The sequence below is a fragment of the Sarcophilus harrisii genome, chromosome 6, assembly GCF_902635505.1.
Source record: "Sarcophilus harrisii chromosome 6, mSarHar1.11, whole genome shotgun sequence".
In the NCBI taxonomy this organism is placed as follows: domain Eukaryota; kingdom Metazoa; phylum Chordata; class Mammalia; order Dasyuromorphia; family Dasyuridae; genus Sarcophilus; species Sarcophilus harrisii.
Window position 1 is genome coordinate 245,435,516 of NC_045431.1, and position 15,994 is coordinate 245,451,509.

The following is a 15,994-nucleotide window of genomic DNA, read 5'->3' on the forward strand; positions in this document are numbered from 1 at the left end:
TTTATTAATTTATTTTGCTAAGAGGAAGTTTTTCCACAAATTTGAACTTTTTTTTAATGCCCAGTCCAACAGATATTAATTCACTAAGTTGCCACCTGCTGGGTGGTTGTTGACACATCGTTATTTTCAGTTGTGTCCCAACTCTTTGTAATCTCATTTGGATAGTTCTTGGCAAAGGTATTGGAGTGGCTTGCCATTTTCTCATTTTACAGATGAGAAAATTGATGCAGGCAGGGTCAAGTGACTAAGCTCAGCTTAGTGAGTGTCTGAGTATGTACTGAAATATCCCTGCTCCAGTGCTCTATCCACTGTGACACTTAGTTGCCTCAGTTGATACATTGGGAGTATGGGAATTAGCTGCATATTCATTTGAAATAGTCATAATTGGCTGGAAAAGAAAAGAAAAAGAGCAATATTAATATTTCCCTTTTACTCAAGTTCTCCAGACACCTCTCTCAGAAGCTTTGCTCCATCTGCTATTTAGAACTGCCCCAGGGCTGGCATTTGTTTAGCTGGGGGATTCTAATTACTTCAGCTACTCACTGAATTATTGTTCAGGAGCAGCTGAAGTATGAAATTCGAAGTCTTACTATTGATGCTTAATTCTAAGAGGGTGAAGATTACCAGCATAGCTGAAATCCCTTGGCCGGAAACCTAGGAACAAAAAGAATTGTTAGATCGTTAAATGACATATAGATACAAGGGAAGTCTAGTGATTGAACTGATAATATCTGTCTGAACTAAGAAAAAATACCTCTCTTTCGTTCTCTTCTTTTTTCTTTTCTCCTTTTTGGTACTTTTCCTTTCCTCTGCTCCCCCTCTTTTAAATAAGTAAGCTATTTCATTGCAATTCAGTATATATTTATGTAGTATCCCCATTTCTGGATATTCTCCTGCTAACCTCTCCCTTCCCAGGAGAAGGAAACCTTCTCTTAGAGGACTTTGTAGCAAGAAATAGATGAATCTTAACTGTTGAGATTTCACCTGGGCACATGTAGAGTGATACATGCATTTCACAGGGAATGTGAAGAGGGTGAAGGAGAGGCAGGTCTGGCAACATCCTCTGGGCCGGATGGAGCAGATGCCCACCCTCCTGGCACAGAAGATGTGTGGCCATGAGATGTTTGAGAGATTTTCTCCAGCAGAATTGATAAACAGTGCATCTTCTAGGATCAGCCACAAAATCTCCCTCATCTGTGTATTATTATTAAGCATCACTTTTCTTTATGTCCCAAAATGGCAATAAGCTGACTCAGAAAGTCCTTAATGAGGACCTAGGAAAGTGGAAGTACTTGATCAAAGATGAATACTTACTTTTGCCCATTTGTTTTGATCCATTATTTCATCATTAAAAAACATATCTATCAGCAGCAGAATGATGCCAACTACTATACAGAAGGCACTGACAATGTTCATTCCTAGGGTGCTTTTTACCTAAAAGTGAATTAAATAATAGATCACAACTAGCACAAATAAAGTAAAAACTTTTGAAGACTCTTATTTCCAAGCTCTGCCCTTTTCTAAAGAAAGTTTGCTTCCCAAACCAAGTGAGCATTGCACACGGCAACAACAAGATTATGTGATGATCAAGTGTGAAGGACTACTTGGTCCTTTCCAATAATGTAGTGATTCAAGGCAACTCTAACAAACTTGGAATGGAATATGCCATCTGCATCTAGAGACAGAACTGTGGAGATTGAATATAGACAGAAGCATCGTATTTCAATTTTTGTTTGTTTTCTTATGTTTTTTTTCCCCTTTTGATCTGATTTTTCTTGCACAGCATGACAAATTTGGAAATATGTTTAGAAGAATTGCACATGTTTAACCTATATCAAATTGCTTGGGGTGAGGGAGGAAAAAAAAATTAGAACACAGAATTTTGTAAAGATGAATGTTGAAAAAAAATTTGAATTTATTTAGAAAAATTAAATACCTTTGAGAAATTAAAAAAAACTTAAAGAAGGGGGAAAAATTATGGAAATTTGCTCTCTCACCATTTCCTTTGCCAAAAGGGTTATGCTGTGTTATAGTGTCTACTTGATTTCAGGTCTCTGTGGTTTTTTTTTTACGTTGTCTGTTCATAAAAATCTCTAAAGAAATATCTCTTCAAAAAACAGTATCAAATATTTTCTCATTTCTTTTTATAAAAATCTCTAAAGAAATGTCTCCCCCCAAAACAGTACTAAATATTTTCTCATTTCTTTTCTTGATTCATTGAGTCCAGACCACTAACTCTATAGAAACACAGATATGTAGGGCTCTGTAGGATACTATTCTCTATTTTTACTGGTCACAATTGTACTCCAGTATACAAGATCTTTGTTCTCTACAGCCATATGTAACTGGCATGATTTGATGCTATTGCCAATCTTGAACTTGAACTGAGATTGAGGAGCATAGATTCTTTAGAAGGAGGACGAATGAGTATCACCCACAGATCTTAAGTGAAATGCTCATACAAGAGGCCTTAGTTTCCTCTTCCTTGAAATAAGAAGTTTTGTAGTAGTTACCATCAAGAAGCAGTCAGGTTCTGAATATCTGCTCTCTGATCTGTGATCTCAGAAACTAGATCTAAAAAGTTGTTCCTTCTACAACATCCCTGGTTGCTCAGCATTTTCTCTAGAGGTAGTTTATTCTGTTTGTAAACAGTCCTGATTGTTGGAGAGATTTTAAGTCAAACCCTAGAGAAAGATGTCAGCCTAGCTGTGGAATACAAGTCCTAGCAAGTGTTATGGGAAGTATGCCATGGGTATGAAACATGAAGTGATAGTGCAGCCAGCTCTCTATTCCTGCTCTTCCGTAGCTCAATTTCATTTTTTAATTCTTTGAATAAAATTTTTATTGATATCTTTTATTTTTGTATGACCTAAATTTTGCCCTTTACCCTTTTCTTTTTCCCTTCTGAGAGCACCATCCCACATAATGGACATTATTATTATTATTTTTTTTGCTCAGGCATTTGGGGTTAAGTGACTCCTGACTTCAGAGCTGGTGCTCTATCCACCTGACCATCTAGCTGTCCCACAATTATTTTTAAAACTCAATTTTCTAAGTGCTGATTGGGAGACTGCTTTACTTGATAGACATGCTCTTTGTGAACTAGTTATCATAAACCTATTTTAAGGAAAGGATCAGAGGGTGATATAAAAGAAAGATTCTTCTTCCTATCTCCTTACCACCACAAAGTGTTTTATCTAATTGATAAACTAAAAAGTGATAAATGTATAGGCTACATTTGATCTTCCTTCTTGTTTGCAATATAAATATCTTTCTTTTTCCTATTCTCCCCACAGGAGTGATTTGCACATGGTTGAGAGGAGAATCATTGTTTTGGGACTTGTAATCTCTTTAAGTATTAATAAATAACAAATGTTTGACTTTGGAAACAGCTTAGAAACTCCAGAATATGGATGGCATGCCCAGTTGTAGTCCTGGCATTGCTAGATGAATCTCAAGGCAAGCTCCTTTCCAGCTCTTTCTTGGATGACATTCATTCCTCAATCTCTACTTCATGCCTTCTAGCTGCTCTTTGTCTGGATTTTAACAAATCTTACCCCCATGACTTAGATTTAAAAAAAAATTTTTTACTCCATGACTTCTTAGAGCCAGTCCCTATGTTCAAAATGTACTTTTCTTCTTCTTAGACTCCCAAATTTCCTTCCAAGCACGTCTTAGATGATATTTCCTTCATTAATCTTTTTTTTCTGATCCCTCTTATTGAGATATATTATTGTTTAGATAGTATCTTTCCTTAGATGGGTACATGTGGTATTTCTCCTATAGAATGTAAGCTCTTTGAGTACCAAGGCTGTTTCATTTTAGTCTTTGTTACTCTAGGCTAGCACAATATCTTGGCTATAGTAAGTGCTCAACAAATGTTTATTTAATTGAATTTATCAGTTATTGAAATCTAATATGTATTTTGCCTCACATCTTGAGGGATAAAAGTTATAAAACATCTTTCCTGACTTCCTGAAACTATATGACATTCACGTAGAAGCAGGAGACAATAGCTCAGATGGCAATGACCACATTTATACATTGGGTGGCCTTGAACATGTTCCTTAATCTGTTAAACCCTCATGAGTACAGTGGGAATGGGGATTACATTCTGGTGCTTTACTTTGGCAGGGGTGTTTCTGGATTCCTAAAATCTATGCCTGGGAATACAAGCTTTCTTAGGTTTTCCCAAGCTAGAAATGCTTTTCTTAGGATTCTGAAAAGGACCATGTGTTTACTGTTTGAACCTCAGCCTAACTTAGTTCAGAGAAGATATTCAGTAGCAAGGTCACAGATGTGAGTTTTTCAGGGTTTGTGATCAGGATTACTAGAGGCCCCAGATCCAATAGTATCACTAACCCTTGAGATGCTGAAAGATGATAGGAGTCAATGTAGTAGCAATATTTGTGCTAAATCCCTCATAGGGCTCCGGTAAAGGGATTTGGGAACCTGGAAACATTTTAGAAATGTTCATTAGTATGAGTTAATTTTATAGTTGAAAACAGAATATATATGAGAATATAACAGAGCAAGATGCAAAATGACTTGTTAACTAATTGTTAAGACAATTAGTATCCTGGCAGATTGCTATCATAACATAAAAGTCATAATAAACAGTACTATATGATCCTTCCCTGGACTTCCCTTTTGAGGTATTATGTGCTAGGGCCAAAAAGCAGAAATTTAGTCTCTTTGTCACTCTGATACCCCTTGTGTGAAGGAGTGATTCTTTCCGAGACTATAGAAATAGGTATCAACCTCAAAAGATAACATTTACCCAAGCTGAGTCTGGAAAGAAACTCAGAATTGTACAGGGAAAGGTGAAGATAAGCGTTCTAGACATGGAAGACAGCCTGCTGGAGGTGTGAGAGAGAAAGTAAGGAAGCCCTCATGATTGCATCATAAATGTGTAGAGGGAAGTGATTGGTAAGAAACTTAGAAAGATATAAAAGCAAAGGCATTTCTATTTGACCCTACTGCTGGAGTTTTTTGAGTGAGGTCAAGAATCGGGTAGGAAGTAAGGGTTTGAATAAGAATAAGGACTATGTAAGTGGAGAAAAGGGGATATATGCTATATGTGTTGGGAATGATAAATTAAGGAAAAGACATTTACTAAAAATCTTATCACGCACTGAAGACTGTGCTTGGTGCTCAGGGTACAAATATAAGAAAGAAAGGCAGCCTTTGTCCTCAAGATGTTTCTGTTCTAATGAGGGAAGATTAGACATAAAAAGGAGTTAATAACAGGGAGGGAGAAGTCACAGTTTGGAAACAGACTGGGCACTGGGCAAGATTAAGTAAGCACTCCCCACTGACTCACCCAGTCCAGGCCAGTTCCAGGGACAGGGGCCAAAGCTCTGGTGGGGTAGGGAGGAAGAGAATGAGAATGATGGCCAGGGCATAGGTATCATAGTTTGGAAACAGTGAAAGTACAAATAACAAGATTTGGTACAAGATGGGAGGATGTGGGGAGTCAAGTGATGAGGGGAAGTTGACAAAGAGGTTTTGTAGCTAGTTGACTAAGATAAGACTAATTCTTATGAGTTCCATTTTGGATATACTGACTTTCAGATTCTTAGAGGGCACCCAATTCAAAATATAAGTGCCGTGGAAGTGCAGATTATGGAATAATAAGAAATAATAGAGAAAAGTAATTTGGAACATTTTCCTCTGACAAAGTCAGTTTATTTGGGAAGAGTCAGAATTCTCTGAGTTAATTATCTCAATCTATCAGAGATCTATAATTGTGCTGCTTTGGTACTTCCTTCACTTAGATTTAAAAAAAAATATTTTTACCTCCATGACTTATTAGAACCAGTCCCTATCTTCAAAATGTAATTTTCTTCTTCTTAGACTTTCATATTTCCTTCCAAGCACGTCTTAGATGCTATTTCCTTCATTAATCTTCACTGGTTCAGGTTACCACTTTTATAGGACTTGGTAGATAATTTTAAACATTGACTATCCCTCCTAAGTTACTCTCCATGAAATGATGAACCTCTTTGAATTCAGTTGGGTTTTTTCTTTAATGATAGATATATAGTCCATAACTGGGTCTGTACTCTCAAGCCCCAGTGCTCCACACTGCCATGAAGCATCAGAGCTGGATTTGATAGAAGTCATATACTGCATTCCCAATGTCATTTCCCCCCCAAGATTTCTATTTCCTCCCAAATAATGAAATTGTCATCTTTCAAGAAGTCCTCAAATAGAGCTTTGTGACTTACCAAATAAGATGTTGGATTGCTTGCTGCTAATACTTCAAGAGATCCAGAACATATGTACTAATCAAAAAAAAAAGGCTCTTAAGAAATAGGAAGTGCTTTTACATCTCCAAGTGTGTGCTTTTCAGCATAGTTGTCTTTTTAAAAACTCATTCTCTTTTAATCCTCATTCCCCTATCTGACACAATTTTAAAAGTACCAGCATCTTGGCTTTCCATCTTTTCTCCTTGTAATTGCCCTTATTTTTTTAAATGACTTTATTGCCTTAAATATCATCTTGCCATTTTGTATCCTTAGCCCACTCCCAAGCCTTGATTGCATTTATGAAGCAACAAAGTTCTCAGAATGAAAGACTGAATATTGAAACATATCTCAAAGAGTGACCTTTAAAAGGGGTACCTTGAAGGAAAACCTGACAAATCCAATTTTGTGCCCAGGCTTTTCCACCTCCTTAAGTTTTTTAATTAACATAATAATTTATTCTAAATTACCATCAGTTGCCATCAATTAAAAAAAATCAGACTCACAGACTAGATTATAAACCCCTGAAGAATGAAGACTTTCTATTGTCTTTCCTCACTGCACAACTTCTTCCTCAAGTATGAAGCATGGTACTTTGCCTTTGGAGGGACTCAATAATCTGTGACTGATTAATTGTTTTATTCATAATACTTAGAAACCACCGAAATCTTATTTCAGTTCCTTGTTATTGTAAGGCAGTGACACCCTGAGTTCTGTGAGGCAATGTAAAGTCTGGATTGTCCTAAGGCATTTTTATTAGTGTTTGTATTCTTGAGAAACATGCTTTATGCCTGTCATTCAAGGCTCAGGAGATCACTAGACATCATGGTGTGATTGATAAAGACTTGGACAAAGAGTCCCAAACATCTGGGTTCAAATCCCAAACATCAGTGGCTAACTCACTCTCAGTTCTAAAGATGCCTTGTTAAGACCATAAAGGGCAGGGCAGGGGCTGACCTGCTTTCTAAGATATTGTGAAATCACATGATGGGATCAATATTAAGAATAATAATTATGACAATGTTAAATAATAATAATGACTACCTTTTCTTATATTGCAATAGCACTTTAAAGAAGCCAAAGGGATATATATATATATATATATATATATATAATCTTTGGCTAAATGAGAAGAGTCCTCTCATTTCGGACTTGGGTGAAGAAATTTTGGTATTAGCAACTCTTACAGCTGCTCAGTGAAGTTGTACATGGGGAGGAAGGGCTGTAGGCTGAAATTTTAAAACCTGCAGTAGTGACAGACATCTTTGGCATTTGCAGAACCCTTGGGACTTTCAAGACATTAAAAAGTGCTCTTGTTTCAATCTACTCACCGATATACCTCCCCAGAAAGGGTATCCACCAACAAAGGACAAACTGATGTAGTGATTATTGGAGATACTATGATCTACAGAAAGAAAATCTAGAATAATCCCCAAGCCGATGTGGATCAGTCCAATCATGATTTGAATAGCCTGTAGAAAGAAAACACATAAGAGTAAAAAAGTTAATATTCTTCTTTGTCAGAATCTTGAAATTATTGCTATTTGTTTTTTTTTTCAGTTGAGTTTGACTCTTTGTGACCTTATTTTGGGGTTTTCTTAGCAAATACAGCAGAGTAGTTAAACTATATTTACTTCTCCAATTCATTTTGCAGATAAAGACACTGAGGCAAATATGGTGAAGTGAGTTGCCTAGGGTCACATAGCTAGTAAGAGGCCAGATTTGAATTTAGGAATATATTACTGATTACAAGCCTAGTGTTATATCTACTGTGCTACTTAGCTGCTCTTAAATGTATGTATTTACAAGCATAGAAACATTGTGTTATTTAGATGTTCCATAGAAAGCATGATTTGTAATCCTTTCAGACACAAACAGGATTTGGAATCATTTAAAAAATGTTTAAATGGGATAATCTATGTCCCATTACTGAAGCCCTGGACTCATGTGGATCAAGATTTTTTTCCTTCTTATTTTTTATTAAAAACAATACAAAAAGGCAACCAAAACAAGCCAAAAAACCTCGGCAACTTTAAAATGTTTCATTGAATATTTTTTAAACTTCATCCTCACCATGCAGCTTCTTACCTTAATCCAAAAACCCTCTTCCTCACAACCACAACAACAAAGTTAGGCAAAACAAGACACACTCATCATAACCAAAACCAATGTAGCATCTTCACCCAAAACCTACCACTTCTACAATAAAAAGAAGGAAAATAATTTTATCATTGGTTCTTTGGAATCAAGAATTGGAATGCATTTAATCTGAATTGTGATGCCTTCATTTACTTTGTTGTAGTTATTGTAAATATTCTTCTCTTGGATCTGCTTTCTTTATTCTGTATCCATTCATATATGTTTTTCCATGTGGCTCTGAATTCTTCAGCTATCACTTCTTGCAGTAAAGTACTATTGCATTACATTTCAATGCCCTAATATCTATGCCATATTCTATTTTGTTTCTCCCTGTTTTTTTTTTTACAAGGACAAAAATGATGTTGTAAATATGTTCATAAACATGGGGTCATTCTTTCTGTTATTTGCCTTCTTGGTATATATTGCTTAGTGTTGGGGAAAGGACATTTTTTCTTTTTAGTATCCAAAATTCATTTTTGTAAGATTTTGTATTCCTAATTTCTTTCTTTCCCTTACTTCCCCTTTCCTCAAGAAAGCAAGCAATCTGATATAAATTAAACATGTACAATCTTTTAAACATGTTTTCCATATTTGTCTTATTATACAAGAAAAATCAGTGAAAAGGGAAAAAACCACAAGAAAGAAAAAGGATCCATAGTTCCCTCTCTGAATGCAGATGGCATTTTACATCCTAAGTCTCTTAGAATTGTCTTGAATCATCACACTGCTGAGAAGAGCCAAACTGTCTATTACAGTTGATCTTCACATAATCTTGTTACTTTGTACAATATTCTCTTGATTCTACTCATCATCAGTCCATGTTAAGTCTTTCTAGGCTTTTCTGAAATCAGCCTGCTTATCATTTCTTATTGAACAATAATATTCCATAACATTCATAAATCATAACTTATTTAGCCATTTCTGAATTGATAGGCATCCACTCACTTTCTAGTTCCTTGCTATTACAAAAATGACTGCTAAAAATTTTTTGCACATGTGGATTTTTCTCCTCTTTTATGATCTCTTTAGAAAACAGCCCCAGTAGAAACATTGCTGGATCAAAAGGTATACACAGTTTTATAGCCCTTTGGACATAGTTCTAAATTACTCTCCAGAATGGTTGGATCATTTCACAACTCCACTAACAATGCATTAGTATCCCAAAGCTAAACAACTTTTTATGTATCATTTCAAATTAATTTGAAGAGATGTACCAATGCACAATTTCACCAATGGTATCTTGAGTATTTGATTTACTTCCCCCTGCCATGCTTCTCTTCCCCATTGTTGGCTGTTTCTTTCATTAGCTTTGCCAATTTGATGGGCACGAGATGGGACCTCTTTGCTATTTTATTTTACATTTCTTTTATTATTAATGATTTTGGAATTTTTTAATATTAGCTGTTGATAATCTGCATTTTCCTTTTTGTACACTATTGATTCATACCCTGTGTATTGAGAAATGACTCATAATTATTAAGTGTATGTCTGATCATTATCTTTATTATCAAGCTTTCTTACATTGGACTAGAGGTAGGATGGCATAACTAATTCCAATTCTAAAAAGGCTGGGATTGAAGTATCACCTCCAACACTTACAGCTTGTATAACTATGGGCAAATTGGTTAACCTCTCTGTGCTATAGGCCAGTGGTTCTCAAAAAATCCTGGGAGTCTCGGAAACCCTTTCAGAAGGTCTACAAATTCAAAATTAGTTTTGATTTTCAATATGGTAAATATTTGTAAGTATAAAATGAAAACTCTTTGGGCAGATACTCAATAATTTTTAGTAGTATAAATATACTGAGAACAAAAGTTTAAGAACCACTGCTTTAGCCAACTCTCTAAGACTGTAAGTCACAAGGAAGGTTTCCAGCCACATTGATAAAGAAGGTTCCTTACCTGGGGGAGTCTGTATACCCAGTCCAGTTTCCTCTAAAGCTTTTATCAGAAATGTCTGACGCCAAGATTTTCTTCTCACTTAACAGCTTTTCTCCTTATTCTAAATGCATTGTTTTTTTTTTCTTTTCTTGAAAATGGTTTTTAATCATTTTTACTAATCACTTACATATTACAATTTATACATCAATTTTACAAAATTGAAATAACCTCTTTTGTCAATTATGAGCTCTTCTATCTCTTGGTTGATTATGAATTTTCCCTCTTATTAATAATCTAATAAGTGTAGCCCCAATTCCCTTTCTGTGATATGACTTTGTACATTTTATCCATTTTTGGTATTATGTTATTATATTCTAAATCCATTTTCTGGCAAACTATTATTCAATTTTCCCAGTAATTCTTATCAAATTGGAAGACCTTTCTTGTTCCTATTTTTATGCTTAATCAATTTTGAGTGGCTATGTTTATTTGCCTAGGTAATATTTATATAGCCTGTTCTACTAATGTACTTTTTAATTTTTTAACTAGTACCTCATAGTTTGATGGGTTTTTTTCCACGTATTTTGATATCTTGTAATGTTAGATCCCTTTATTCCTACATTTATTGTAATTATATTCCTTGAATTTCATGACATATTTTCCCCACCAAAGAAATTGTTATTGTTTAGTTCTACAAAGTAATCTGTTCATAATTTGATTGGTATAACACCAAATATGTAAATTAAATTGGCAGGATTGTTATTTTTATTATATTGATACTGTCAGTGAATAGTTCTTCAATTATTTAAGACTTATTTTGTTTCTGTAAAAAGTGTTTTATAGCTCTATAGCTTGGAGTATGTCTTGGGTAGATTGAGTCCAAGTTATTTTGAAAAAATTAATCATTCAGTAAACATTTACTAAGTCCTTAGTCTATTCTAGGCATTTAGAAATTATTTGAAGGGAATTAAAATATTTCTTCCTTAATTTAATTAGTAATATGCAGAAATCCTTAGCTTCTTTTTTGGGGGAGAGTTACTCTATTATATTTGTTTAAATCTGGAAGAGACATATTAAAGTTCTTCTCCCAATTATTTTCTTTTTATATAGATATCCAGAAACTAAGTTAGTTTTTCCTCTAAATTTTTAAATGCTATGCAATTTCTTTTTATCTATCTATGTATCTAATATTGATATCATTCCATTTTCTACAGTAAGAGTCTGTAACCTAGGGTTTATGAACTTGTTTCTAAAAAATAATATCTTGATAAATGAATTTCATTAGAATTGGTTTCTTTTATAAGCCTATTTACTTTATTTTCTGCATTTATGAAGGGATCCAGAAATAGTGTCAGAGTCTACAGTAGTTCAGGATATGAAACAAAGGTTACGAGCAGAGTAGACATTTAAAAAGTTCCAGATACCAAAAAAGTTAAGAATGCCTGGTCTACAATATAGTGCCTTAAAAACAGACTGTTGTTTGTCTGTGTTATCTCTTTTCTGTATTTATTTTTATTTTCTTATGTAAGATTATAATGGAATTGACTTGGATGGAATCCTTGTTTGAGAGAAATCAGATGGGGGAGGTGCCACATTATAACTTGCCTCCCAGATGGTGTGGGGTGGAGATATTGACCAATACTCCCTCCCTGCCTCAAATCCTGTAATTCTGAACCAGCAAGATGGGAGGTGCCCCAAATGACCTTTGCAGATAGAGAGCCCTGGAAGTGGTAATACTTCTATGCCGATATTGAAGTCGCCAGCTCATAGCTGAATCCCCTTGACTTGCTCATTAAAATCTTACTTTGTTTGAGTCAACTCCAAACAAAATTTAAGGTTCTGTCTGAATGATTTCTCTTGGGAGTAGTGAGAGAAGCTTCCAGAGCTGTGCTTTCAGGTTGGATTTTTTGTTTATGATTGGACTTTACCCAGTAAGAATCATAAATTTCATCTTCCAAACCCCCAACCCCTGGCCTATCAAATCATGCAAATACAAGAATGACATTCCAAATGAGAACTTACTTACCCCTAATGGCTTCCCTACTTTAAAGAGCAAACTTGATCCAGTTGTATCTGAGTTTACTTGGGTAGTACTTTGGCTCTGAGGACTATTAACATGAAGATACTGACCCACCGTGGGCTGGTTTGCCACATTTACTGGAAGTAGAGGATATGAAAATTTGGAGATTCCAGAATTACTTGGTAGGTATGGATTGGGAGGGTCTTCATGAACTCTGTCAGGCCAGGAGTAGTGAGCTGCTGAGGTCATTGCATCCAAGATACTGTAAAACACATTAAGGGATAATATATTTATGCAGGAGAGAATTAAAACAAATCTTAACTCATCTATTTCTGATTATTGATACCAGTAAAGGAGAATAGGGGAACACAGAAAGGGTGATAGTGGCCAACCCCCAAATCCTTTATATTTGATTTTGTTCAGGATCTCAAGGAATCAGGAGAGTAGTTGATTTGTATCCGTTTTAACTTTGGCTTAGTCTGATCTTGAAGAGTGGATGTCTGAATCTCCTCTAACTGATGGAGCCTACAAGGGGAGCCTAGATGGAGCTTAGACTTCTGCTAGAAATGGAGATATTCACTTTGGCACTTAAACGTTCTTGTCAGTCATCTACAAAGCAGGTAGTCTACATGTCAGTAACTGAGAGCTGATCATATTCCATTTTGATCCTTCCCTTTTAGACATATTCCTTCTGGACATCCCGATCAGTCTTTATTCTGTGGAAGGTCTGAGGATATGAGATTCTTTGTCCTTATGTCTCTAAGCCTCGCATATGAAATAGGACATTGGAGCAGGCATGAAATCATGGCTCTGCTGCTAACGTCCTAGGGAAACAACTGTATAAATGAACTGAGCAAATTCCTTCTTGTCTGTCAGAAATCAGACCCATTTATAGCTCTGAAACAAACCCTCTGGAAGCTCTGTCACAGAGCTTGTGGGTCTCGGCTTGCTTGTCTGTCAAATGAAAGTTTGGTCTAGTTGGCCTTTAAGGCCCTTTCTGCATCCCAGTCCATGATCTATGATCCCATGATCTCTTCTGAGCCTCAGTTTATTAATTTCTAAGGTTTCCTCTGATCAGTGAGTCAAGCATTTATTCAGTACTTAGTATATGTCAGGCATTGTACTAAGCACCAGAGATGCAAAGAAAGGAGAAAAAGTAGCCCCTGCTCCAAAGGAACCTATATTCTTGGGAGGTAAGAAACAATAGGTTTTTAAGTGGATGAAATACAAAGGGAACCAATTATAGTAAAATATAAAACTCCAAAACCCCAAGCTCATGCTCTCCACAGTGAGAACCCTTGCTATAAGATGATACATAAACTCAACATAATCATTAAAATTCTTCACAATCTACTTTCACACTACTTCTCCTAGTTTATTTAGTTCCCCTTCATGAAATTCAGCAGGCTAGCTTGTTCCATTTTCCTTCTGCCTTATGGCCTTTGTAAGGCTGTCCTGAGAGGGATGGGGGGTAGGATGTACCAGAATATTCCCTCTCCTTAACCCTTATTTTTTAAAGGCTCAGCTCCTTGGCCTGCTCCTAGGGGAAGCTTTGCCACAAAGCTGTTACTGCTTGCTCCCTATTCTAATGATCATACTTCTATAAACATGGGAGAAACAACCTAGAAGGATGCATAGAGAGCTGGCCTGAGGGTCAGGAGGACTGGTCTCATCTCTGTCCTGAACTGGCCATATGATTATGGAAAGTCTCTTCCTCTCCCTTGGCAAGGTTCCAGACAGCTCTTGGAGATAGAAGTTGCTTGGTAGACACAATTACTTGTTGAGAGTTCTCTATGATAATTGCTTTAAAAAATAAAGCAAAATCTAGATGTTGCCTCCGAAAGATGTGAGGATTCAAGTGTCTCTGGTTTTGTCTTTGGATCCTAGGAATTTTTACCAATCCAATCGGCATTAGTGCCAGAATGTTCCTAAGCATTCTAAGTTTTTACAAATGCCAAGGAAGTCAAGCCTGATCCCACTCACAATATTTAACTCCTTTAAAATATTTGTTGCACAAGTCAGTCCTGACTTAGAACACCCTAGATCTGACCTCAGGTGCCTGAATTCTGTGGGCTATCATCATCTCCCAGACTGACTCTGGCTGGCCCTAGAATGATATCTCCCTTAATTTAAGGGTTTGACTTGCAGGCTATTCTCTTACCATCTGCATTATTTCAGGCTTCTGATAAATTTTTTCTCTTCCATTTCCTTATGGCTAACTTCTAGGAAAGCTTTGTTTTATTCTTTCTCTGCTTTTTCTTCCCTTCCCTTCTCATCACTCACCCAGCGATCTGCTCCAGAATGGCTGTCCCTCCAAGCAAGGCTTGTCTCTGCGCTTGCCCATGCTCCTGCTCCAGCTCTTGCCCCTGCTCTAGCCCCTACCCCAGCCCCTGCTCCAGCCCCTGCCCCAGCTCCTGCCCCTGTCCCTGCCCCAGCCCTTGCCTCTGTCTCTGCCCCAGCCCTTGCCCCTTACTTGCTCCAGGCTGATTCAGAGGAAAAGTTTGAGAAAGCAATTTTGGGGCACTCACTGTTTTCTCTGCTCCCCGGATGTCCTATTTGTCTTCAAGTCCTTGTGTATCTCTGCCTCATAAGGGATTGGCATAGATTTAATAGAACATTTTTATGGTTGCAGCAAATGACTGCTTCCTGTCTCTGTGCAGGTCCAAAGTCCTTTTCTTTTTCAGTCACTGTTCTGCTCTTCTCTGCTTTCTTCTCCTTGGCGATATTGAAGAAACTCTCCTTGGGAGAAACAAATGAAGAAGTAGGAGAGAAGCCTGGGGGTTGTTGCGTGATCAGTGCTCCCATCACTGGGGGAGTTGTGAATTTGGAGGCAGGAGGACCAGGTTCAGGTTCTGGCTCTGCCGGTTTCTGCCTATGTGACTTTCCCTTTCTGGTTATTGGGTCTTTATCTGCCCAAAAAAAGGTGATTTCTGAGGACCCTCAAGATCTTATGAAATATTTAAATGGCCATCATGTGACAGAGGGATTAGGTCTGTTTTTGCTCAGAATAAAAGGTTCTATGTTATGGGTATGAGGCTAGTGGTATGTCTAGAGGAAGAAAAGGGCAAAAAGAGGGAGCTTCCTGAACTGCATGGAAACACAAGGTATGCCTAAGGTGTGGACAAGAATTTTATTATGAACTTACCACTGAGTTTTCCTTATTAAAGCAACTACTGCCACTTGTTAACTCCTTAAACTGGGGTTCTAGAGATCCCTAGAAGTAAAATGAGACTAGAGAGAAATTGTAGAAATATGTAGACTCATGTATTTTTCTATAGAACTCTATAAGTCCTGGTGTGTTTATGAGGTATGAGGTAGGTGAATTATGATCAAGGGGTTTATCTACCTACATCCTGGCACATGTGCTGTGTCTAGTTTTAGAAAACTGGGACCAGGGATAGAGGTGGTGACTGAGAGATTAAGTGATTTGCATAGGGTGGACTCAAGGAGGGAGATACTTAGGCCAGGAAACCAATTAGGAGGCTGCTGGCAGTAATCAATGAGATGTGAAGAAGTGAGGAGGATCCAAGGTTCCAACTGTGTGAAAGAAGAGAAAGTGGCAACTGCTAGAAATAGGAGGAAAGTAAGAATAGTAATATTGGGCAATGGATTAAGTGTTTGGAATAGTGGAGAGGAAGGAGTGGAGGACAACGTGAAAAAACAAAACACCGAGGCTTGCCTTAGCAAGACAAAGCCCCAACATCCTT

The 15,994-nt window shown here is 36.8% G+C and overlaps 1 protein-coding gene across 1 annotated transcript; it reads right to left on the minus strand.

Annotated features, from left to right (window-relative positions):
* MS4A12 (membrane spanning 4-domains A12) lies at positions 1–12,547 on the minus strand. Its single transcript, XM_031942410.1, has 6 exons — positions 12,294–12,547; positions 7,580–7,720; positions 6,231–6,287; positions 1,315–1,434; positions 544–654; positions 1–388 (listed from the first exon to the last, which is right to left on the minus strand). Exons 1-6 carry the CDS (start codon positions 12,534–12,536, stop codon positions 302–304), a joined length of 759 nt encoding a protein of 252 aa, XP_031798270.1. The 5' UTR covers positions 12,537–12,547; the 3' UTR covers positions 1–301.
* Positions 12,548–15,994: the final 3,447 nt, after the last annotated feature.